Source organism: Centroberyx gerrardi, chromosome 20 (genome assembly GCF_048128805.1).
Source record: "Centroberyx gerrardi isolate f3 chromosome 20, fCenGer3.hap1.cur.20231027, whole genome shotgun sequence".
Taxonomy (NCBI): Eukaryota; Metazoa; Chordata; class Actinopteri; order Beryciformes; family Berycidae; genus Centroberyx; species Centroberyx gerrardi.
Genome location: NC_136016.1, coordinates 6,495,149 through 6,520,000, shown reverse-complemented (window position 1 = coordinate 6,520,000; position 24,852 = coordinate 6,495,149). Strand labels below are relative to the sequence as shown.

The following is a 24,852-nucleotide window of genomic DNA, read 5'->3' as shown; positions in this document are numbered from 1 at the left end:
GTTAGCTTGACAGATCATCACAGAAAGCCTCATGTTTTGGGCCAGAGGCATCACATTTCATATTACCCCAAAATGTAACACTGAACTCAACCCCCCCCCCCCAAAAAAAAGACAGATGATATCTATTGTGCATCAATCCTATTTTGTGACTCTGCGCCATTGTTTTGCCCGGTTAGAGTTGTTGATCTCACCTATGACTGCTCTCCAGCATAGTGTAAAATAAGCTACTTTTGTATTGCTGTATTAAATATTTTGATTCTTTGAACAGACACAAGAAAGCCCCTGTCCAGCATCTCATCTCTGTTCTCTATGCAGGTTGCATTCCTCATTGATGCAGTGTTGGAGGCAAAAATGCAGTAGAGTATGAATTTTACATTGAGCCAAGTTCATGTCAGATAAAAAGGAAATATGGACCAAGGGTAGCCAAGTTGAACAGTGTGATAATACTTTTGGTTAACACCAGACAAACGGGCTACAAATGAATACACAGTATTTGAGGTCAAACACAAAAAGCAGTGATGAAGTATGATTGTAGGCAAACAGCTTTTATCACCATACTTACTGTACCTTACTGGGATGATGATGCCTTTTTTTCAGTTTTCAAGTATGCTAATCTGTGGTAAATATGAACTAATAGAATTTTGTATATGGACAAGGAGCTACCAACGCAGCACTTGCCGCTTGCTAAGAGATGTAAATCAAATTGTTTTGCCCCTGCAGGTTGAGTAAGCTACACTTCACTGAGCATGCACAGGAACAATGAAGAAAAACGATTTTGGGCTGTTTCGACTGTATATTTCCCGTATGCATAATTTTGAAATGAATGGTTTTTTTTTGGCCTGTGTCATCTCTTTATGATAAGCAACATCACTTAACTGAAAAATGTAATTTTTCACTTCGTGAGGTCTCTATTATCTGAGTGATTCACTGCTGTTGTGGGACACCCTGGGAAAGCAACAAAACAGGAAACATGTTTTATTATTCTGTCATTTTCACTGTAATGCCTTTTGAGTGTCCCCCTGTGTCTGTATGTCTGCCTAAGACCTGAACTAGCAAAGCCCCGTGACAGTGTTGTGTGTCTTTGTGCTTGTGTGTGATTTTCAGATCAGGACGGAGCGGAGCCCAGTGCTAACTCCGTGTCGGCGTCCAACCTCCTGCGTCTGTCCCACTACACTGGGAGACAGGATTGGCTCCAGAGGTCCCAGCAGCTGTTGGCCGCCTTCTCCGACCGCCTCACCAGGGTCCCCATAGCCCTGCCTGACATGGTCCGGGGACTCATGGCCCAGCACTACACCCTTAAACAGGTTATACTCACGCACACACTCACAAACACACGTTACATAGCTACTTGTCCACATGCAAGCCCTGGCTTTAAGGTGATTTACTTTGTGCTTTAACTGTGGGTGTGCTTTAATTGGGTGTTTTAAGGGATGGCTGGTATTTAAAGCAATGATCTGCAATATTTTCATACAAATAAATGTCCGTTTTGATATTCTTCATCTTTCCCAGAAAAAAATCCTCTGGTGCACGGGATGTAATGTGCTTTACATTTCTAGCAGCAACAGCGGTTTGTTTGGAATAAGTAGAAGAAGACCACCTATACACTTTCTGACCTGCTAATGAACCCTAGTTTTCTTTTGCTGTATGCTGTTTTTATTGCTGCTACAACATCCCAACCATTAAAGTTTAATCTTAACTCACACTGAAACCATGGTTTGTTTGGAAGCACCATGATCTATGCCCCCTTGTAGCTCCTGGAAACCCCTCAGCATGCAATAGTCTCACTTTAAACAAGCAGCTGTTGTGTTGATACATTTTTTACTCTTTATTTATCCAGGGAAAGTCGACTGAGGCCACTTTTCAGGCCTACAGCCTACATATATGCACACTCACCCAAGGACACCCCGACACACAGTCTCAAAACCATTTTTCTCTAGATTTTTAACAGCCGTCATGCACTCATGGGTTATTTGAGCAGTACAGTCCGGGTTATATAATGAGTCTTGAAATATTAACACCCTCAATTGGCCTAAAACCAGAGGAGCAAAGCACAGTACAACTTACCCCGAAGTTTCATGGCCGCTCTAAGCAAACTTTTAGCCTGAAGGCGTGTATATACAGAAGAACAGAGAAGGAACTAACAGAGAAAGAGAGAGAGAGAGAGAGAGAGAGAGAGAGGATAGTTAGTGTTCTGTCCATCATATGTGACCTGCAGAGGACGAGTCAGGGGAAGAGGGCGAGGGTAACAAGCTCGGGGTGGAGACGAGGTGAGGCGATCCCAGAGAAAACACCTGCCTCCCTTGTTACTGGAACAAATTCAGCACTGACCTTTCTCACTTTCTCTCTCCCCTCCCCTCCTCTTATTTGTCCCCCTTTCCCCTCTTATTCCACTCTGTCCATGCCCTCTTTTATCTTGCTATCTTTCACTCTTCCTTCACTTTTTCCTCTCTTCTCGCCCCCTCTCCGTTTCTTTTTTTTTTTTTTCCCTGTAGATTGTGATCTGTGGCCAGAGGGATGCCCCAGACACCGCCAGTCTGCTAGCAACAGTCAACTCCCTCTTTCTACCACATAAGGTAAGTGTTCAGGATGGTGTGAGTGTGAGTGTGTGTGTGTGTGTTTGTGTGAATGATGCGTCATCTTGACAAGTTTATGCGTCATCAATCCCTAACCCTGAAATAAAAAGATTAAGTTGTGGCACACACATTAACATAGACATGCATGGATTCACTCCCACATCAGCGTCTTAGAGCGCCAGCAGGTTTGTAGCAGGTTTTGAATCACACACACACACACACACACACACACACACACACACACACACACACACACACACACACACACACACACATACATACACACAGCCTGGGACAGTGCCTGGGGTGTTGGCTGGCTCAAGTGTGTTTTTTTAAAGGTCAACTTTAGTTTCTCCTCTCCTCTCTCCTCTCCTCTCCTCTCCTCTCTTCTCCTCTCTTCTTTCCTCTCCTCTCCTCTCTTCTCCTCCTCTCCTCTCCTCTCCTCTCCTCTCTTCTCCTCCTCTCCTCTCCTCTCCTCTCCACTCCTCTCCTCTCCTCCTCCTAACAGGCATTAGCTGACATTAAAGCCCTTTTCAACATCTACATGCCTAATGTGTCTGAATCTCAACTCTGCTACTGCAGTGTGTGTGTGTGTGTGTGTGTGTGTGTGTGTGTGTGTGTGTGTGTGTGTATGTGTGTGTGTGTCCCTACCAGCCCCGACATACCCTGTCTGCTGTGTATTTGACAGCTGTCACTCTGAGTCAGACTTACATTTCAGTACGGCTAGCAAAGGCGTTAACATTCACATTTCCCATGGCCACATTTCTCACCAGTTTAAGCCTAAACTTTAAGGGAATGCTCTGCACTGCATCGACAAACATTTGTAGCTTACTGCTGATTGGTTCTCTTGTGCTATTTCATAACTTACATTCTAGTCTAGTGGACTTCAGATGTTGGAGAGCTTATACAATTCATTTTCATTTCTCTCTCTCTCTCTCTCTCTCTCTCTCTCTCTCTCTTTCTCTCTCTCTGTCTTTTCTTTTAACATGATTTTTAATGTATTTTGATTTTATACATCGTTTCACCTTGTTCTGTGTTGTGTTTCATGTGTTTTTTACTGCAGTCAGACTTTGTTCATTGTTTTATGTTGTTGATCTGCAACTTGCATGTTTGTCTTGTTGCTGCTGATCTTTGGTGTTTTTGTCCCTCTGGTATAAAGCCTCACAGACCGGCTGGGTTTTGTAAACATTCGCATGCTGTATGCAGTTTGCTGACATCATGTTACATGATTTCTGGGTATTGAAGTTCAAATTTGCCAAACAGTTACCTCTCGTTGCCATTTGGAGTCACCGATGTGCAAAGTTGTAGTGTAGCTTTAAATAAAGGTTAAATAAATAAACCATGAAACCAATAGCACACAAACACACTAGTTTGAGCATTATAATTGTGTTAGACTGCTCACTGATTTCAGTGTTGGTTTAATCGACCAGTCCGTAACTGAAATTAGACCAGTGAATTAAAGCAGTGATTGCCCTGTGACACACACGCTCTCTCTCTCTCTCTCTCTCTCTCTCTCTCTCTCTCTCTCTCTCTCTCTCTCTCTCTCTCTCTCTCTCTCTCTCTCTCTCTCTCTCTCACTCACTCACTCACTCACTCACTCACTCACTCACTCACTCACACAGACACACAGACACACACACTCACAGGGACCCACTGAAATATAGATGAGTTGTGCCGTATCAGGCGGTGGCTGCAGTCACATCAGGCCATGCCAGATCCCCAGAGAGCGAGAGCGAGTTAGATAGAGCTGTTATCAGGATGTGTTTCGTATTCAGAGGAATGTATGTACTATCACACCCAGCCAGGAACAGGCACATGCTGCGCCTTGTTACTGTCATGCTAATCCTATAGGGATTCTCTGGAGGGGATGGTAGATGTTGTAGTAGAGCCATGTATCTGCAAATCCTTAAAAAGTCTGAAAAAGTCTTGAATTATCTCAATTTAAAGCCTTAAAGTAGTAAAATGTCCTAAATACAGGTTTCAGATGTCTTAATGTTTTCACCATGTAATGACAGGTTTATTTTTTAAAGGACAATTCCAGCGTCATTTGAGGTTTTTGATCATTTTTTAAATTTTCCACCCTTCTAATATTAATTCTGAGTATTTTTACATGTTTGCACCATGATTAGATATTTTTAAATCAGTTTTGCCATACCTCTCGGGCTCATTCACTCCCATTCAATTACAAATAGCATAGAAAACAATCCCCGAGACGTCTTATACAGTTGGTAAAGGTAATCCATCACTCAATGAGAAGCTGCCAATTGCGTTTTCAGTACAGTAATCAGAACTGTAATGTCAGGCTATAAACTTTACATTTCAAATGTTCCATTCTCCGTTTCATATGAATGTGCGCACTCAGGAATCCAGTTTCTTTCTTCATCTTTCAGGCAATAGCTAATATTCTCTGGGCTTTGGTTTGGACCTGCCTTCTGTCAGTCACAACCCAGTCAAGCTAACGCACAAACCAAAGCAAGACGCTTCTGCTTTTTGAAACTTCTAGAAACCTTGTAGAGGCAAGTGTTAATATGGGTGTGCGTGTTTGTGTGTCCACACCCATGCATTTGTTTATGTGTTTTCTCCAGTCTAATTTCCATATTCCAAATTGCCATGTCATGCGTCGCATTTAGCTGTAATCATAATGCCTCATCCTGATTGAGGCTATTGGCTTAATGTCTGCTAATGAGTGCAGTAATGGTAGAGCTGAAGACAAATCAGTTAGGGAGGTTTAAAGGCCCTATAGAGGAAGTAGGAGAAAGAAGAAACTAAATACTACCACCGGGACCAATAAGATGAAAAACTAGAAATGGACACACACACACGCACACACAGCAGAACAAAGAGTCACTGTCATTGAGCACTCCCAAGTGAAGAACAGCACGTCTTTATTGCTGAAAGAGAGTCAGTGCCTGAGATTTAAGGGTTAGGGTTAGGTTTTTTTTTCTTGAACCAGAAGGCTCGGGATGGCAATCCCCATGACGAGGCAGACGCACTTCAGTGGCGCTTTCTGGGACGTAGACTGTAAAGAGGGAACGGTGTGTGTGTGTGTGTGTGTGTGTGTGTGTGTGTGTGGGAGAGAAAGACGAAAAGACGACCCTCCTGGGCGAGTCTGTCAGAGTGAAACGACGGATCCAGTTTTTCTCCTAACGAGCCTTTATTGAGCCTTAGAGAGCGAGATGGAGGGAGAGATAGAAAAGGAGTAAATGAGAGAAAGGAGGGATATGGTGTCTATGTGTGTGTGTGTGTGTATGTGTGTGTGTCTACGTGTGTGTGTGTATCCAGATGCTGTGAGAACAGCAGGCCATTAGCGGCAGCAGCAGCAGTCTTGGCTGGGCTGAGATGTGATGATCCAGCACAGCACTAAACACACACAAGGACACACACACACACACACACTCACACTCTCTAGGGGACTAGATACCTCCCCCTAGAGGACTAGCACCGCTGCCTGCAGCAGCTGGTGAGGCAAACGCAGATATCCACACAAACACACACACTTAAACATGCAAACAGGCATACACACTCACACATACAGATATGTACACAAACACACACACAGGCCCAAACGCAGATACACATACACTCTACATACGCACACATGTATACACAAACCCTGCCACACACACTTAAGTACACATGAACACATGAAGTCATGTGCATGCTGGCAACACACACACACACACATCACTGGATGAAAGTGCAGTAATAGAGGAGGGAGGCAAGACGAGAGGAAGGAGAAATAAATACTGAGGTATCTGCAGGTCCTTAAAATGAACTAAAAAGTCTTAAAATGAATTAAAAAGTATTAAATTGTCTTCAATATATTCATAAGAGGTCTTAGTTTTTCACCATCCAAGGACAGGTTTCATTGCGTTGCATGGCCACTCTTAAAGTAACAGAGTGCAAAACATGTTTTGTTTAGATTTTTTTCTTTATTAAATACGATTGGGCTTCATTTCCCTTCATTAATTTCCTGTTGTCCTTTTTCTTTTACTGCCCATTTATAGTTTTAGAACATCTGTTATCAGCTATGTTCAACCAGAAATAGGCTGTTTTTGCCAGCCTTGTTTCTTTATTTGGTTTTGAAAATTTTCCAAAAAAAAAAAAAAGTCTGAAATTTGGCTTTCATAAACCCTGAAATAGACAAAGTAGATGAGAGCAGCGGGGGGAAAAAACCCAATTGCTTAAGGATGAGAGCCATTAGGAGAAAACAAACTAGACTCAAGGAGAAGGTGAAGCAGCGTGAGAGAGATGAGGGATAAAGAGCGGATGATGGAGCTGAGAGGAGGGGAGAATAACGCAAGTATAGTGAGAGGAAAGAGGTGGAGGGATGAAAAACGAAATAGAAGAAGGAAGAGCGAGGGAGAGGGGAGCGTCCTCTACGTCACATTAGGCAGCCACGAGCAGAGAAGATGTTTAATTTAAATCCAATCACCGCCTCGTCAGTTTCCCTGGTTCGGGGCAGGCGCACTAATTGTGGTGAATGAGCTGTTCAGAGCACCAAACCCTGCTAATCTAAGCACACACACACACACACACACACACACACACACACACACACACACACACACACACGCACACGCACACACACACATTGTTAGAGCTTCACATCATTTCATTTATTTACTATTTTAATTCACTGCGAGACACTAGGCTTCTCAATTCACCGCAGCACTCAAAGCTTCTGGTGCACGTTTTTGGCTGTTGAAATCAATTATAGCCCCAACAATCATGCGGAAACATCGCTCTTGATTGTAATTGCTGCGATAAATCGTGGTTAATTTTTCTATTACACAGCAATATAGCTTGATTAGTGTTGGGTCAGGATTGTTGATTGTAGAGGCTCTGAATAGGAGGGGGTGGGGGAGTTGTAAGAACGCAACTAGAGATGCAGTCTTTCTAGCAATTATTCTTAGAGTGACTCTCTCTATCCTCCCTCCCTCTGCAAGTTCTTCTGCCAAGTGTGTGTGTGTGTGTGTGTGTGTGTTTGTCCTTTCTTGCCTCGGTGTCCTTCCATGCCTCCTGTTTTCTGCTTTCTCAATCTCCCTCCCTCGATCCCACCGTGACTCCGCTCTGTCTCAACGTTACCCCGTCTCTGTCCTCTCTGTTCTCTCTCTCTCTCTCTCTCTCTTTGTCTCTTCAGTTAGTAAGTGTACCATACTTTCCATTGCCCAGGAACATCCATGTCGATGCCATAGTCTCGGTCGACCGGATGTGCAAGGCACGCTACGAGAGTGTGGGGAAGTGCGGTGGTGTCAAGGGGTGAGGCCGGGGTCTGCCTTGATTATGGAGATGAGAGTAAAAAAGGAGTCTGTGGCACCAGATAGCCTCCCATATGTAAATAAAACATCTGAAAGCGTGACTGACAGAGACAGAGAGGGCAGATCGGGAGAGCTTCATCACAGACATTTTTTTTCCTGAAAGGGGATTTAGCCTAAACCTAAAACCCAGCTGTTGTATACATGCGTTAAAGGATAATAGCAGCATTCTCAACATGGGGCTGCAGAGCGGCGTGGTGAGTCGGGCTCTCAGCTCTCAGCTGGAGCATCCAGGTTCAAGACCCCATGTTGGCAAACATTCACAGTGAAGCAACCACAGCTGGCGCCATCATGGAGGTCAATTGGAGAATTAGCTGTGTGCAAATACTGGCTAGCTACAACAAGAGAGACACTTGAAAAAGATTGTTGTGGTGTGGGAGTAGGTCAATTCAGCAATGTTGGAAGTAAAAGTAAACAGTCTGAGAAGGAAGATTTGTTTCCAGATTTAGGTTAATGTAACACAGGAAACTTTCTTGTCTTCAGCCCCAGCATCTCTGGTCATAGTCTCTATGCACTGCAAATTGTAGCTTGAGAAGATTCAGCAAAAAATCTGAAATCAGGTATGCAATTGGCAGTTCACAGCTACTGTTACTCAAGAGCTGAGGCCTCCAATATGGCTACCATACTGTAGGTCGACATGGTTTGTCACTGAGACATTTGGTAGCCTTTTTGACCCAAATTAACCACGACTGTTGGCTTCTAATTAGGGATGCCCCGATAACGTTTTTTGCCACCAATCGCCGATCGTCTATGAGCCGTATCTGCCGATACCGATCAGCCATACCGATAGTTTTTTTGTTTTGTTATAGCAGCTGGTATAGCAGTATTATAGGTCTAACAGTTTCCATTTTACATACATTTTATCCATCAAATTGAGTCCTGGTTAAAAAGTATCCACATTTTCTTTTTTTCTAACTCAATATTTACTTGATCATTATGTAAACAAAACCATGTCCATTCTAGGTAGGGCAACATGATTTAGTGAGATAATAAAGCACAAGACTCAGACTGTTGCCACTTGTTGTTGAGTCGAGTTAAATAAATGGAGACATCCTCCGAAGATATATATCCGTTTCAGTCTTTGTTTTTGTATAGCCTAAGTGAATGTTCTTAAGAGAGAGAGAAATGAGACTTTTAAGTTGCCTCTCCGCTGTTAGGGTCTCGACCAGACCTTAGATTGGGCCCAAAAAAACAAGCCCGACCCTACCGAGCCCGTGCACGTTCTGTCTGAGCCTGGCACAGGCCTGTCCCATTGGCTGCATTTATGGGCCCGAGCCCGGTTTAAAACTGAAATTTTCTTAGTAAGTTGGCTGTTTATAAGTAGCTAAACTAATTCCGAGTTGTTTGAATGACAAAAATCTGTTCAGAATTACGTGCGGGATCTTACTGAATAGCCTACTTCCTCTCGCAAAGGACTCGCAAAGCGAGTGGTGCGGCAGCGAAAACCCGAGACTTACATTTCAAATCGTAACCTTTGATTGACTGGTAATACAAACATAATTGACACAAGGAATTAACAATCAGACTTTGTGGATTACAGAGAAATTTGAATGACAGAAATCTGTTCAGAATTCCACACGGGATCCATGGTTATCAACCTGCCTGCTGTGCGCACGCCGCCAGAGGAGAGGAGGAGACGCTGTGCCGCTGCTGACTGAGATGTGAATATGTATCGATCACAGTGATTGATACATAAGGTTTAAGGTTACAATGTTATAATACATATAACATTCTGATTATCACACCAAATAGCTTACTCCCCACCCCAATTATAAAAAAAAAAGACGTTATATCTCTGACCACGAGACCGGCCCGGCCTGGCCCGAGGAATGGAGAGTGCAGACCATTATGTAAACAAACGCACATGGCTCACGTGTTTTGCATCATCGATCGTTTTTGCAATTGGCGACTATAAAGCATTATCGGAATTCTCCGATCTCATATTTATACTGAATATCGGCCGATTCCGATTGCTGGCCGATCGATCACGGCATCCCTACTTCTAATGTATCTGAGAATGTATCTGAAACACCGTTCAAAATCACAAAAGTCACCACATTTGCTAAAAATAACATTTCAACTTCAAAGGTGTAATCACGTTCTTACGGAAACGTTGTTCCTTGGTTCCCATAATTCAGGGCTGCTCTAGTTTCATGTTTATTAGTCTGCCTCGGCTTTTCCCCCCCATAGCACGCTACAGAAAACTTTCCAAGTCTTCCTGTCTGTGTTACACTATTAAAATCAGACAAGCACAGAGAGGGATTACTTTGGCTGGCTCCCTCTGGAGTGCACTTAAGTAAGGAAGTGGAGTGGATGGGATGGGGAAAGGGCCATGTGTTAGGGCCCTTAGGTGTTTGTGGCAAGTGTTGAGGAGGACCGTGGGGTGCTGGTATTTGGGTGACAGACACTAGGGTCAGAAAGAGTGGAAGGCATTTCAGGGATGTTGAAGGTTTTAGGAAACGAGGGGGAGGTGGAGGGATTCCTGGAAGGATATACAGTAACGGTAAAAAGACACAGCTCCTCTTTATTTCTAACTGGAGATTACTGCTTTCCTGCCCGCCCCCTTCTTCATGTTCCTGATCTCATCCCCCTGAGAGAGGAGGATGGGAGCAGGGGAGTGGATATAGGATAGGTAGGAGGAGAGAAGAGGGATGGAAGGGAAGGAAAGGGAAGGAAGGGAGGGCCGTGGCCTTTAAGAGGAGCGAGGAGTCTTTTGAAAGCGTCTGTGAGAACGCCAGAGACAAACGACTGTGATTCCCTAACAAGACCTTAGAGACACGGGGAAGAGTTAGCAGGGTGAGAGGAAGGGCAAGAGGGAGGGAGGGAGGCGGGGAAAGAGAGGGACAGAGATAGAGAGACTAGTCAGAGGGTAACTAGCACTGGTAACAACATTCCTGATAATGCAGAGGAGGATTAGAGCTGCTGTTTCACACACTCCTCGGTGACCTTTGACCTCCCTTGCTTCAATCCGCTGCCTTATTACCCCGGCACTCCCTTTTTCCCCTCCATCGCAATCCCTCTGTCCGCTCATCCGAGCTCCCTGTAAGGCTGTATGTGTGTGTGTGTGTGTGTGTGTGCTATAGGAACAGATTCTATTGTTCTCTGTTAATGACCTGCTAAGCCCAATAACCAGTCAGAGCCCAGAACCCAGTTGGATTGACAGCTGTGGGCAAGGTCCCAGATGGATCCTGTCACAGGAAAGTGCTTTCCAGCTAGACCATAATGCATTGCGATCGCCACTCATCCTCTCTCTCTCTCGCTCTTTCCCTCTTCCTCTCTCTCTCTCACCATACGCATTATCGTCCTTTATAATTTACTCTCACATTCACCTTCAGATATACTCTCTGTACTCACCTCACTTACATTTATCTCACCCCCATCCTTCCTGTGCATCTCCATCTGTAATTTTATGCATCCATCCATCCATTGATTCATCCTTCTACTCATTCATCCATCCATCTATCTATCCGGTAATTCCACCATGTGTCAGTCTATACATGCATTATGGAATGGGGGAAGTGCATGTGTACTTAGGATTCAGCTGAGAGTGAAGGGCTTTAGTGGTGTTGTTGGAGATACAATCCACTCCCTGCGGTCTTATCTCCGCTTGTCTGTATGTCTGCTATAGTCGTGCTTGACGCTCCACGCTTATCCACATCTCAGCTTGGTAAATAAAACCCATGCTGAACAGATAAGACGCCTGCCTGTGCACATGCATCTACACACACAAACACACACACACACACACACACAGACTAATGTTCCTCCACACTCTGTCGCTCTCTCTTTATCTTTATAGACTGTTAATGTTTCCACTGATAGGATCAGAGATGTAGTGGAGGGTTAACCCACCTAAACTCAGTTTGGCCATCGTTTTATTTGTGAAATAGAGTTTTCCTTGGGCTGCACGATTATGGCCAAAATGATAGTCATGGTTATTCTGGTGGATATTGCCATCGTGATTATGAATCATAATTATTCGCTGAATAATTCGAGGATTTGTGGAACTAAATGTTTGACTGCACTTTTGGCTTCTAATATTAACATCTTGACTATTTTCAACAGCACACATTCCAAATGAAATGAAATGTTGCAGTATTGCTGATATGCCAATATTCCACCCATTATTAATGGTAGAAACAAAAATGGCAATATACGATTATGCTTGATTAATTGTGCAGCCCCCGTTTCAATCAACTTTTGAAGCCAATATGAAGAATTCATAGATATATTATTGGAAGTGTTCTCAGGTTGTTGGAAGTTAACAGAATATAAAACGTAAATTAATGCTGTTTTTTCAACAAAATTGATGTACACTTGGACAGCTAGTCTGTGATACTGTATTCCATCTTCTTTTCTTCTCTCTCCTCTATCACAGGATCTCTTGGCATCTGTTTCAGTCTCTCCCACTGTCATCAAATGATCTTTGCCTACTGCCTGTCTCTTCTTATTTCTTTCCCTTCCCCCTCTCACATATTTCTCTTTCTCTCTCTCTCTTTCTGTTGATGAAGCATCTCTTACTCACTACACCAGATCGCGTTGTGTCATTAAAAGGCGGCATATGTCTGTGTACATACGTTACCGTAGCATGAAATGAGATGTGGGCTAGTGCACAGATGACTTCCTCCACAGTGTGATGTAACCACGCCTTATGTTCCAGCTGGTAATACTTTCCCAGATGACATAATAAGACTCCCAAGTTCTCTCCACCTGCCTCGGTTGACAATTTCCTCTGATGAATTGGAAAGAAAGCTGAATTTTCTGTCGCATTTGTGATGCTGGCCCGCTGTGTGTCTGAAACCTAATGAAACACCTCTCATGGAGTCCTGGAGTCTTTAATCACACACATACAGATTGGCTGTGTACCAGAGAGACCCTGATATCTAAACTATGACCACCTGAGACTTGTGCCAAGGTCTCACACTGAATAAAACATCTTTGTATGGTCACTTTATGTCGTGACACACTGGTATTTAAAATTGTTTTGAAGTTTGGTCTGTCAAATTCAACGAGTTCAACATCTAAGGCCAAGATCACATTTAATGTATTGAATGCACCACTTTCCAAATCATTGTGATGCAGATGCATTTCGTTGTGATTAAGGTGTCACATTCGATTTATTCTACTTATTCATTGATAATGCATATCTAAACTATAACAAAAGTTGTTTTCCCCTGTCTTTTGCTAACTCTCCCTGCTCTCTTTGCTAGCTTTCATGATGAAAATATTTTGTCAGTGAATCAGTTGCATCAAGTTTTTGTAAAGTACTAAAATCAATAACCATGTCTAATGAGTTTTATCTCAAAATGTTTGAGCCATGAGATCCTCACTTAGAAGCCTGCACATAGTAACACATAGCAAAACAAATGCATTACAGATTAAGTGTGTTACAGGCATGGTCTTTTTGTCCACAACGGACCTGTGTTTAAAGTGTTGGCTTCTTTTCTCATTATTCTCAATGGAAAGTGGTGTTGTGTGATCCCAAGGGCGCTGAATGCAGTGCATGTTTTCTGTTTGTTTGTTGTGGTTTTTTGCAAAGCTCCAGGAGTTAAAGACATTGCAAGTTTTACCAAAAGGGTTTCAGACAGGTTTTTAATAGTCTCAGAGCAACAGCAGTAGTCCTGTCCTGTGCTTCCCCCAAGCTTCTGTGTAGTGCTCCTTGGTAGAAATTGGACCCAGGCCCTGTGTCAACTACCCTTGTATCCAACTACTTCTTACCCTTTTCTAAAAGAGTAGAAGCAATGGACTGAGTTTTCTACACAAACCCCCAAGAACCCTCTTCACTCTCTAACCTACCATCTCATAACTCCTAGCTCTCTCATTTTTGATGCAGTACTACAATCTATTGTACACTGAGGTCTAAAAGCAATATAATGAGGGAATCACAAAAGCAGCTATTGCTCGTTCTGCTTGTCACTGAGCAGAAAATAAGGAACAATCACACCTTGCTAAGAGCAACGCAACAAAAAAACTGAATTCTGTTGTGTGTCACTGTCGTATCCCTGGTACAAAACCCATCGGATGACCATCGTGCCATATACCAGTCACAAAGCGTATGACAGCTAAGTGATTATAGTCTGTCCTGATTCATGCATACCATCACACAGCACATCGTAAAGAATTCAGTTCTACAGCTACAAAAACATGTGACTTACAGAGGGGAATGAATGTCCAAGCTCACAGTTTGAAAGAAATATCTCATACTCAGTTATACCAGTTAGAGAGACTAACCTATGGCTCACACAATGACTTACAGAATGTGGCTGGGTCCGGGATATATCAGTGAGAAATAAAGATTCTCTGACAAGATGATGACAGTTATAGATGTGCAAGGCTAGCAAATGCCATATTGGTACACACACACTGCTGGGTTTCTCAGGACAGTGCAATACAGGTAGCCGAAGGCTGACCAAGACAAGCAGCTCAAACTCCCAGAATCCATCACAGGGCCCATGATTATGCTGCATTCACATTGTAGCTGCAAGATAGATGACAAAGTGAATTTTCATTGTTTTCAGTAGGAGAGTGATGGTAAAATCCGCCAACGCTGGCAGAAAGTGTCACCAACTGTACGGCGCCTGCAGACAGAACTTGGTTTGAATTTTGCCAACTTCTACCTTCTGCCTCTACTGCAGTGATGAAGACAAACTGTCCATTGGACTATCTAGCAAAATGAATGTAGTGACATATGTTTTTGCACATGCTCTTGTTGTCTTGTCTTCCATTTACGATCAAGTAGTGGATAAGCAGGAGCTTTCTTCTTCTGATTGACCATATTGTTGTTGAAAACTTTTCAGGGAGACAAAGTGGGAAAAGATGTTCCGCCAAATTTTGGTTTGGCTGGGGTACTCCAAATCCCTGCTTTGGCTTCCTGTTCGTTTATCAAAATCACCTTGGCAAGGAGAAGGTGGTTGACTGACATCCCGCAATGCCAACTGGTATGGCTTCTTTTTAGGGCACAAGGTGAGCCAGACATTAGGCCAGACTGTGCTGATGTCTGAAACAGCAAGACAGGTGGCCATGTTGGAGCTGACCGTCTCCTGGGAGGATTGTTTGAAGGAGGCCAATGATAGGAAGAGAGCCAAGCATGAGGACTTGGTAGATGTGTGCTGCAGGCGGAGTTGGCGTGTGTGGTGTTTGGTCTACAGAGGGTTTACTGAGGGCCAGTCAGTCTGCAGGGCCTACACTGTCCTGGGCATTACAGGAATATATAACTACACATGCTGCTTTGACAAAAAATAGGGGTTGATGGTGTCTAATGTTCTATTGTTCCATCATTTTAGGGCACAAAGACATATTCACTTAAATTCCTTCCCTACCCAGGGATATTTCCAGACGTCTGACCTCATACTTGACAATCAAATGTCAAGTCTGATCTCCTCGACACATTTGCCTTGACTTGACTTTTATGATCGTTCCTAACAACGATTTACTTTCGTCTTAAATGCAACATAAGCTGATGAAGCATAGAATAGGTGTCAAGGGCTGATTGAAGAGAGGGGCTGTTAATTCTGTTCAGACACTGAGGCGTCCTCACGTCTCTCGGGCGGACGTTGGTGATTTAGTGGAGAGGGTCCTGTAGAGTCTGTCACCAGTCGAAAACTGATGCTCAGCGTGACAAAGGACAGAGCACACAGCCAGAACAGGCTCGCCCGCTGACACTCGTCCACCTCTTAACACACACTGTCTGTTTCTCTGCCTTTGTTATCAGGGTTTTGACTGATAAGGGTTTTTGAATCAGATGCCAATATGCCAATGTTGTTTGTGCTGATATTCAATATCTTTAAATTTTACCATTTTATGCCAAAAAATACAAACATTTACTATTTATTTTTCGGTGTGAAATAGGGTTGGGCGATAGGGCGAATATATCGGCTATCGGCGATTGGCAGAGTCCATCGCCGGTTGATTTTTTTGGGCGATTTTTTGGGCGATTTTTGACATTTTATTTTGCTAATTTAATAGTAAATAATTAACCTGTAAAGCGCAATTTAAAGCGTGCGCCAATAGGAACTGGCAGTTGGAGTTGGGCGCCGTTATCCCTGTATTTAAACGACATCATGTCTCCACCCTCTCTATGACAGTTGCCTTTTCACTCCGCTTTCCGTTTAGTACAACCATAAACATAAACACACTTGATTTCCGACGTGATCCGGAGCAGAGAGTATGAAGTTAGCAGTATAGCTGTGAATGTAGCAGTGCAATGTGTGTGTCGCTGCCCGATCTCACAGTGACAGTCAACTTCTAGCCCGTGATGCAAATTTTCGGTATGTTCAACTCAGATTGGGCAGCGACAAACCCATTTCAGATCCAGTTTTTAAGTCGCTAACACTTTAGCATAATCAAATGGGATTTGGCACTAATTAGCGTTGCAGCTAGCGGACTTTTAGATCGCTAACGTTTTTAGCATAAGTCAATGGAGTTGAACATAGCGAAAATTAGCATCACGGCTAGCGGACATTTTCTCTAGTTAGCTAACGTTACATCCTAGAAGTTGACTATCGCTGTGAGATGTGCGCAACTCACATCTACGGTTGACTCAGATCGGGCAGCGACAGTGTGTACAGTTTAGTCTTTTGATTAAAGTGAAGGGGGTTAGCCCCGAAGTTAGCGACAATGGCTAACCTGACCAGGCTCACTTAAGGTGGACTGACCTTTAAGGTGGACCAGCTATTCTCATTGTAGTCACAATCTCAGCTGCTCGTACACCCGGCGAATATATCGGCAATCGCCGGTTGTTGGGCTGACGGTGGCCGGTAGGAAAATTTTGACATATCGCCCAACCCTAGTGTGAAAGCCTCTGAGTAAATACTTAGATCATCATACTGTTAGTCAGGACAGTCTTGTATCTCCAAAATGTCTTCAGGAATGAACAAAAACAGCCTTAATCTTAGCTTGACATAATGCATTTTTTGAGTTTATCCAGTGGGTTTTGAAAGGATTTTATAAGCGCAAGAGGTTAGAGAACTTTCTCAATCCATAGAGAACCTTATAATCCTTCAACTGAAGTTAAAACAAGAAGATCACCAGCAATATGACAATAACACTCTCCATTGAAACCCATGGTATATCCGTCTAACCCTGCTTGTGTCCCCGTCTCTTTCTCTCTATCTGTCTGTCTTCCCCTCCTTGCCTAACCCCTTTCATTCTCTCTCTCTTTCTGTCTGTCTCTCTCTTATTCAGTCTATTTGTCTTTTATTTCTTTGCTATCAGTTTTTATGCCCTCTTCCCTCCTTCCAAATTCTCTCCAGTGCTCTTGCCTCGCCCTCCTTCGCTCCTGGTGAAAATTCAGATGAATAAATGGAGCTGATGGTGAAGTCGGTGTCAACGGATGACTGATAATGTGTGCATGTGGCTCTGCTGCACCACCTCTATCGCCCATTTGTTCGAATGTGTGTGTGCGCACGTGTGTGCATTTCTGTCCTGGGGTGGCGGTCCAGATGCCAGGTTGTTATGATGACTGAGCAGGTCCCCTTGTTTGTGTGTGTGTGTGTATGTGAGAGAGAGAGAGAGAGTGAGAGAGAGAGAGAGAGAGAGACAAACGACAGAGTGAGAGGGATGGAGGAAGTAAATCTCCCCATGCTTGGCTGCACACAGCGCTATTCACAGCCGCTGTCATCGCTCTTCCTCAGGTATGACGGAGCCTCTCAAATGTGTGTGTTTGGTGTGTTTTGTGCGTTTCTGTCAGCCCACCAGGTTTTTGGCTCTACCTAGCTGTCAGAGGTTGGCCCATGAGCCATCTGTGTACTAGCTGGGTTAGAAACTGGGGGAAGAGACAACATTAAATTGGTTCAGAGTTTCTGAAGATGTGTGTGTGTGTGTGTGTGTGTGTGTGTGTGTGTGTGTGTGTGTGTGTGTTATTGTCAGCGCAGGTACACTGTGTTCCTTTAAAGTGTGTTAGCTTGGCTGGGTTGGCAGAGTGAGAGAAAGAGTGGGAGGGAGCTGTCAGTGTAGGGACATTTAACGGGTGGGAGCTGTATATATGTGTGTGTGTGTGTGTGTGTATGTGTGTTTGTGTGTGTGTTTGTTTCAGGGTTGCCCAGAGTATGAAGGGATTAACCCTGTGGGAGTTTGACTGAGCTCTCATGTGTAGCCAACTGTGCTGTCTGCAACAGCTTCCCACATACGCACACATCAACACACACACACACACACACACACACTGCACAACACAAATTTTGCAGAGCACAATATGCAAGACCACACACATCCTCCAGATAAGTAAATGTGCTATGCATTCACTTTACCACATTCACTCTTCATTCTCACTTAATATCTCTCTCTCTCGCTCACTCACTCACTCACTTTCTCTCTCTCACACACACACACACACACACATACTGTATAACATGCCCTGTCTGATCCCCGGGGGTGTGTGTGGAGTGTATTGTTGTGACATAGGCAGACTATAGTGTGACCTTTAATGGGAGGGCATACGCCTGGATGTGGTCTGAGCTGAGGGAGGCAGGGAGAGAAACAGACAAGAAGGAGAGTCAAGTTAGATAGGAAAGGTTCAGCTTGGCAGGGAAATCCTCCTCTTGTCTCCATAGCAACGGTCACACTATTCTGACCACATTCCATCACACTCCTTGCCAGTCTTCCCCCGAGTGTGTGTGTGTTTATGTCTGAAGGAAGAGAGTTTACAGCCAACCTTCCACAGTGCTCTGCGTAAATCCATAGTTTCCTGCTACAGCTTATAGTCATCTTGACTGGCGGTCAAGCCCCCACTCCATACCAGTGACTGGGACCTCCATGTGAGGATAAGATACCTCGACTATGTCTAACAGGTCCACCAGCCTGTGTGATAGCATAGCTGTGGAGAATGGCTAAGATAAGATAGGATAGCATCACTTCATCAACCCCCAAGGAGAAATTGTATTTGTCGGACAGCTTCTAAAGTAATAGACACAGAAATACCTCACCCACACACAGACAGTATCCAGTAGCAGGAGACGGGCAATATAACCCATTGATGGTTTCTTGGCATTAAAAGTACAGATGGCTACCGGCACAAATGAGCGTCTAAATGGCTGAGCGGAGCACTCGGGGGGGCATCGAGACGGCCAGTGAATGAGAACATGAGGCTCATTGAGACAGGATGGAGAGGATGCAGACAGCTCTGCGTGATGGCCTGTATGCTGGCTGGCTGGCTGGTGGGCCGGGAGGGGAAAGGAGGGGAGGGAGCCGCGCCTGTTGTAATGGCCAGTGTGATCACTGAGTCAGATAAAGGCAAGATGATTCAGGCTGCAGGCAGGGGAATGCTGAATTAGAGCTGCCCGAGACTCCCCGGCCCCTTCCAGCCACCTATACATGTGCGCATGACTCGGTGTGAATTGGCTGATGGCGGTTTTACTAGGTGGAGTGGCCTAGTGGTCAGTGGGATCGTCCCGTTAACCAGAAGGTCACCGAGTCGATCCCTGCAACAGCCAAATTGTCTATCAACAGCCATACGCCCTGTCAAAATGTCCTTGAGCAAGACGGTGAACCCTTACCTACGCACTCATTGTAAGCCGCTCTTTATATTTATCATCTGGTGCCTCCAGTGCCACCAGTGGGACGTTAATCTAGAGCCTTGAACAACCTCAGCAGATCAACAAATGCTTTTTTGTTTTTTGAGTTTAGTGTTAAAATTGTGAGTTTTTCTTTACAGTAGTCAGTATATGCACTGAATGGGTTTACTATTTATGGTAATTCAAGGTGGCAATGTCCGTGGGTGTAATTGAACGGACAAGTAGGCCAGACGTGTCTCACGCTAAGATCAGCTCTGATGATCGTCTGCTGCTCAAGTAAACCAGCAGAACAGACTCTCACAAACCACACTGCATTCAACACTGGGCAAACAATACAACCAGGCATAGTTTTAAGGGTAAAATCTAGCTTAAAACTGAATTTACATGTTATTCCTGTGATCAGTAGTTTGCATATTTCATTTGTATACCTTCACATTTTATGTATTCATATTAGTCTTCAGTCTCCCTTATCCTGGCTTGCATGTCCGTCTTTTCTGGCAGCGCTTCACTTGAGACGAGATGTATCACTAGACCTCTCTCCTCATTCTCTCTGTCTGTCTTCTCCCTCCCTCCCTCCTTCTATCACCCCTGTCTGTCTGCTTGTTGTTTGTGTTGTCGTTTATTCCTCTGTGGTGAGTCAGAGGTGGTGACGGGCCAGGGGGAAATGACACGTGTTTGACAGGAAGCCGCCTCGGGGACGGACAGGGCAGCCCTCTCTAACCACGCTCTGCTGCCTGTCCAAGACCACAAACACACACACACACACACACACACACACACACACACAGAGGCTGAAATAAAGAGGGGCCATCACTTTCCATCCTCGTTTTTCTTTGTGTCACCCTGGCCTCCTACACACATGCCGCTAGATTTATTCATTCAAATTCATCTGTTTCATTTCTTTTTTGGGGGTGATGGGGTGACTCTGATGTTGTTGGCTATGGAGTGGAGGCCCATTTGGGAGCTGCACATTCTGCTGCAGGCAGGACACGTGAAGCGCATACACACCCACACACTCTATTCTCTTTCCTCTATTGTGGGCATGAGACCATGGCGGGCACTGACCCTCGACTGAGTGTGTTATTTTTGGGAGAGCTGTTTTGTGTGTGTGTGACAGTATGTGACTGTATGAAAGGGAAATAGGGTTTTTGCAATATCAAAACTGGGGGACCCCCCTTGAAGTGAAGTCTGGAGATCAGTCCCTAGCTCAGACGCCCCACTGACGCAAAATGTTTTAAAGACATAGAATAGAGAATACTATAACCGCCTGCAACCGGCATTAACATGCATCCTGGGTGAATGGATTGTTATCAGATAGAGAAAAGACATAAAATTGATGATCCGATCTCTTCAGTAGCTCTGAAGGTGGTCAGAGACCCATATGGCCACATGAACGACAAAGTGTAAATGAAATGCGTCTCCAATCATCAACAATTGTGGATGGGGAACATGAGAGACGAGATGTTTACTGTCAATTTTAAAAGACATAATACTATGGGAGGAAGTGTACTTTCACCATATTAAACTCTGTCTTTCTCTCCCTCTCCTCCCCTCTCTGGCAGGTGTTGATGCTGGCCGATGGGGACACGGAGGGGTTCCTGTACCAGCGCTTGCCCGTCCTCTCCTCCCTGTCCCAGCAGGGCGCCGCCACCGCCTACGTCTGCCAGGACTTCACCTGCGCTCTGCCTGTCACCGACCCCGAGGAGCTGCGCAGGCTGCTGCTGGACGGAGGCACGGAGACGCAGACACAGTGATGACAGAAGGACGGACATGCTGAGATTTAAACAGGATGGCTGCAATCCTTGTAGACCGCAGTCCTCCGATCTGCAACCCCAGCCTGCTTTGGTCTAACTAACCGCAGCCTCAGTCAAACCCCTTTCTAGCTCTGCCATATGTACGCAACCCAGTGCTTTAAAACTCTGTATGCAACAATATGCTACAGTGGCAGTAGTAGCGACTGAGGGCTGATAGGGGCTCCAATCCCATTACCAGCCATTCTACTCCTCTAACCCTAATGTTACTACAATGCTAGCTCTACTCTTCCATAACAATACCAGTACTATAGCCGACTGTTATATTAACCTAGCAGGCACTCAGAGACGCTCAGTCTGTCAGCTGGACTTTGACACAGTCGATCAGTGGAGCCATGTTGAAATTCGGGTGCAGATGGCTCTTCAAGTCACTGGATATGTTCTTGTAAGGAAACACGCACACCAGCAGCAGCAGCCTACTGAAAATATGTGTTACTCCATGATTTGGAAAATGTGACGTAGCTTGACTGTTAGCCAAAAGGTAAAATACAGACACTTAATAGGCCACCATGGTCTAAAACCACTAGGACGGATTGCACTGAGAATTTCATGTGGATGAACCCATACGCCCTGTTGTCCTTTCCAAGTCCTGTGTTCCAACTCTCACATTCATGTCGCATGGATCTGACAGACTCTGTGTGTGTGTGTGTGTGTGCGCATCTGTATGTGTGTGTATTCGTGTCACAGTGAATGAGCTGTCCTCTAATGAGCCTCCGTTTACCATCTGCTCTCTCCCTCATTTATTTGTCTGTTATCTCTCTAATTCACTGCGACATGAGATGATTTTTCTCCATACTGTAGTGCAGAGATTCATGTCTGTCTTTGATCATATAAGGTATAGACAATATTGCACACCATGTAAACACTCACTAACCCTAAACAATAAAGATACTTCCCTTATCAGCGGTGTCGATTTGATTTTGGAAATGGGCGCTTAGCATACTTTTTATTTTCATGTTTTTGGAAAGATGAGTTTGTGCCGAAGTTCTACCATAAAACATGTCCATCTTAACAAGTCACTTAAGTCTCATATTCAGTATTCATAGTCTTAAAATCTAGAAAATGCGGAGAGATAGTTCCACTTGTCTAATTGAAGTTTGGCTTGTTTCAACAATTTTTGAGAAACAAGCGTTGATATCTTGAAACAAGGCGGAATAAGGCAGATCACTCCAGTAGTATCAAGAAAATATTGATTGATTCAAGAAAATCAAGAACAAGTTGATGTGCATTGGAATCAAGTGAAATTACCTCACTCCAGTTTTTTCCTTGTTTTAAGATGTAAGACTCAAGAATAAATGACTTGTTAAGAAGGATATTTTTGAGGTTCCTTCTCTCTCTCTCTCTCTCTGTGTGTGTGTGTGCGTGTGTGTGTGTGTGTGTGTGTAAGTCAGTCCAAGATGGGAAAACTCCAGCAGCAATGGAGTGTATGTGTGTCCCAGCAGGCTGCCTATCTCCCTGCTGTACTATAAATACACATCATACCGAGAGATACCCACTGTTGTGTATTCTTTTCTTGTCTTCCCCTCTAGGCTGCAGGAATGTAATGTAAACTCTGTGTGACTGTGTGTGTTACATAGAGAGAGGAAGGCATATGGGAGTGTGTGTGTGTGTGTGTGTGTGTGTGTGTGTGTGTGTGTCTGAAACAGATGGGTCGGCTGATGTTGGACGCCGAGGCGAGGGACTTTGTCTCGGAGGGTCCCGTTCTGGGCTTTGGAAGTGCAGAAAAAGAAAAGAAGGAACGAGAGGAGAAGATGGGAAGGGAAATGCAAGGAACAAGATGCTTCCATCGTGACACAATGGCAGAAGAGCTGAAACGAAAAGAAAGCGCTTATCTACCAACGTGCTGCAGGACCACCTAGCCATCTGCACCCGTTTACCTCTGCATTCCCTTCTTCCTCCCTCTCTCTCTCTCTCTCTCTCTCTCTGTGACTGCCAACTCCCCTCCATCCCTTCCTCTCAGATCCGGCGTGGGCCTTGTCGCCTCGAGAACGAGGGAAGTTATCTTGGCAGATGGGTGCTTCTGTTGGAGGAGCGAGAGATTGCGGAGAGAGAAAAAGAGAGAGAAAAGAGGGTGAGGAGGGATAGAAAAGGGAGGCACAGAGAGAGAGAGAGAGAGGGAGATAGAGAGAGGGATCACTCTGTTCCGTTTTAGCGCCGCCGTGTCCCGACCTCACTTTTCTTAACCTGTCAGATTGGGTACAGTCATGCTTTTTGTCATTTTGGCTCCTTTTCATATATCTCCTCCAAACGCCTCCGCTCTCTCTCTCTCTCTCTCTCTCTCTCTCTCTCTCTCTCTCTCTGTCTCACCCTATCATGTTCTCCCAGGTTAGGGACCCCTCTATCTTTGGTTACGGACTACACTCATGTCTCTTCCCTCCCTCTCCCAAATCTTCTCCTTTAGCTCTGTAAGCATGTTAGAATTGCTTTCTTCTCATTTTTTCCTTCCTTTCCCTTAAACAAATAACCCCACCACATACACACACACACACACACACACACACCCCCGTGGCACCCCCTCCTCCCCTGAACTCCACCGGTCCTCTTGTTATTGTGCTGCGCTAATTGTTTTGATGAGCTGCACCAGCTAAATTTTAATTAGTGCTGAGATTAATGGTTGACCCCGGCTAACTTGTTGCCCCTGTAATTATGAAGCTGTAATCTACATGCCACGAACCGCCAAACATAATTTACACATACAACACTTGTGTGTGTGTGTCATCATTTCATTTCATGTTTTGGATGGGAACAGGTTTGCCTAGTGCGAGACTATAGTTTTGTCTTTGTGTGTGTGTGTGTCATAATTTGTGTTTTTGATTGGAACAAATTTCTTTAAAGCAAGACTGCATTTCTCTGTGTGTGTGTGTGTGTGTGTGTGTGTGTGTATGTATGTCACATTTTCTGGATGTGGACGTTTTTCTAAAGCAAGAGTATATCCATAGTGTTTGCATTTGTGTGTGTTTATGTTAATTTCACATCGTGTTTTGGATGGGAATAAGTCTGTGTAGTGCAAGACTATCTATAGCTGTGTATGTGTGTGTGTGTGTGTGTGTGTGTGTGTGTGTGTTCTGGGTCTGGTTCTGTGCCTGCTATCAGATATGGCTGCTCTGTCTCAGTCTGTCTGTGTGATAATGAGGCCACAGGGGGCTGAGTGTAGCGACACACCAACTTAGATGGAGAGAGAGAGGGAGCGTTCAACATCTTTTGAAGGAGAAGAAGAAGAAGAGGAGGGGGGACTAACAAGTGTAGCCCTTCATGGATGCTCTTATTCTCTTACTCTCCTCTTCTGCTAACACTGAGCTCAAAGACCACACGTCTCTCCAAGGTTTTTTATCATTTTCTGTCGGCTCATGTCTTCTTCCGTCTCCACGTTCAAATAGACTCAATTTAGAAAACCAACTAAAGTTTCTCCAGAGTGGAAAACTTTTTCTGTTTCTTGCTAGGAAAAGCTATTTAAGTCTGTGCACACGTGTATGAGTGTTTGAGGAAGTGTGAGAGTGTGTGTGTGTGCGCGCATGTGTTTTTGTGGAGGTCAGGTAATCGATATGTCTGAGGTATGTAATCACCCTGCTGAGCACTAGAGGTGTGTGAGTGTGTGTGTGTGTGTGTGAGAGAGAGAGAGCAAGAGAGAAAGAGAGAGAGA

The 24,852-nt window shown here is 44.5% G+C and overlaps 1 protein-coding gene across 2 annotated transcripts in view; it reads left to right on the top strand.

Moving 5' to 3' along the window:
- Positions 1-22,472, top strand: part of spata20 (spermatogenesis associated 20) — a 42,676-nt gene extending 20,204 nt beyond the window's left edge. For both annotated transcript variants that reach the window (XM_071907769.2, XM_071907768.2), the window contains 3 exons: positions 1,105-1,304; positions 2,493-2,573; positions 20,964-22,472. In XM_071907769.2, coding sequence (XP_071763870.2) covers positions 1,105-1,304; positions 2,493-2,573; positions 20,964-21,155 — 473 coding nt within the window. In that variant the 3' untranslated portion in view covers positions 21,156-22,472. The remainder of the gene's footprint in view (positions 1-1,104; positions 1,305-2,492; positions 2,574-20,963) is intronic.
- The last annotated feature ends 2,380 nt before the right edge of the window (positions 22,473-24,852 follow it).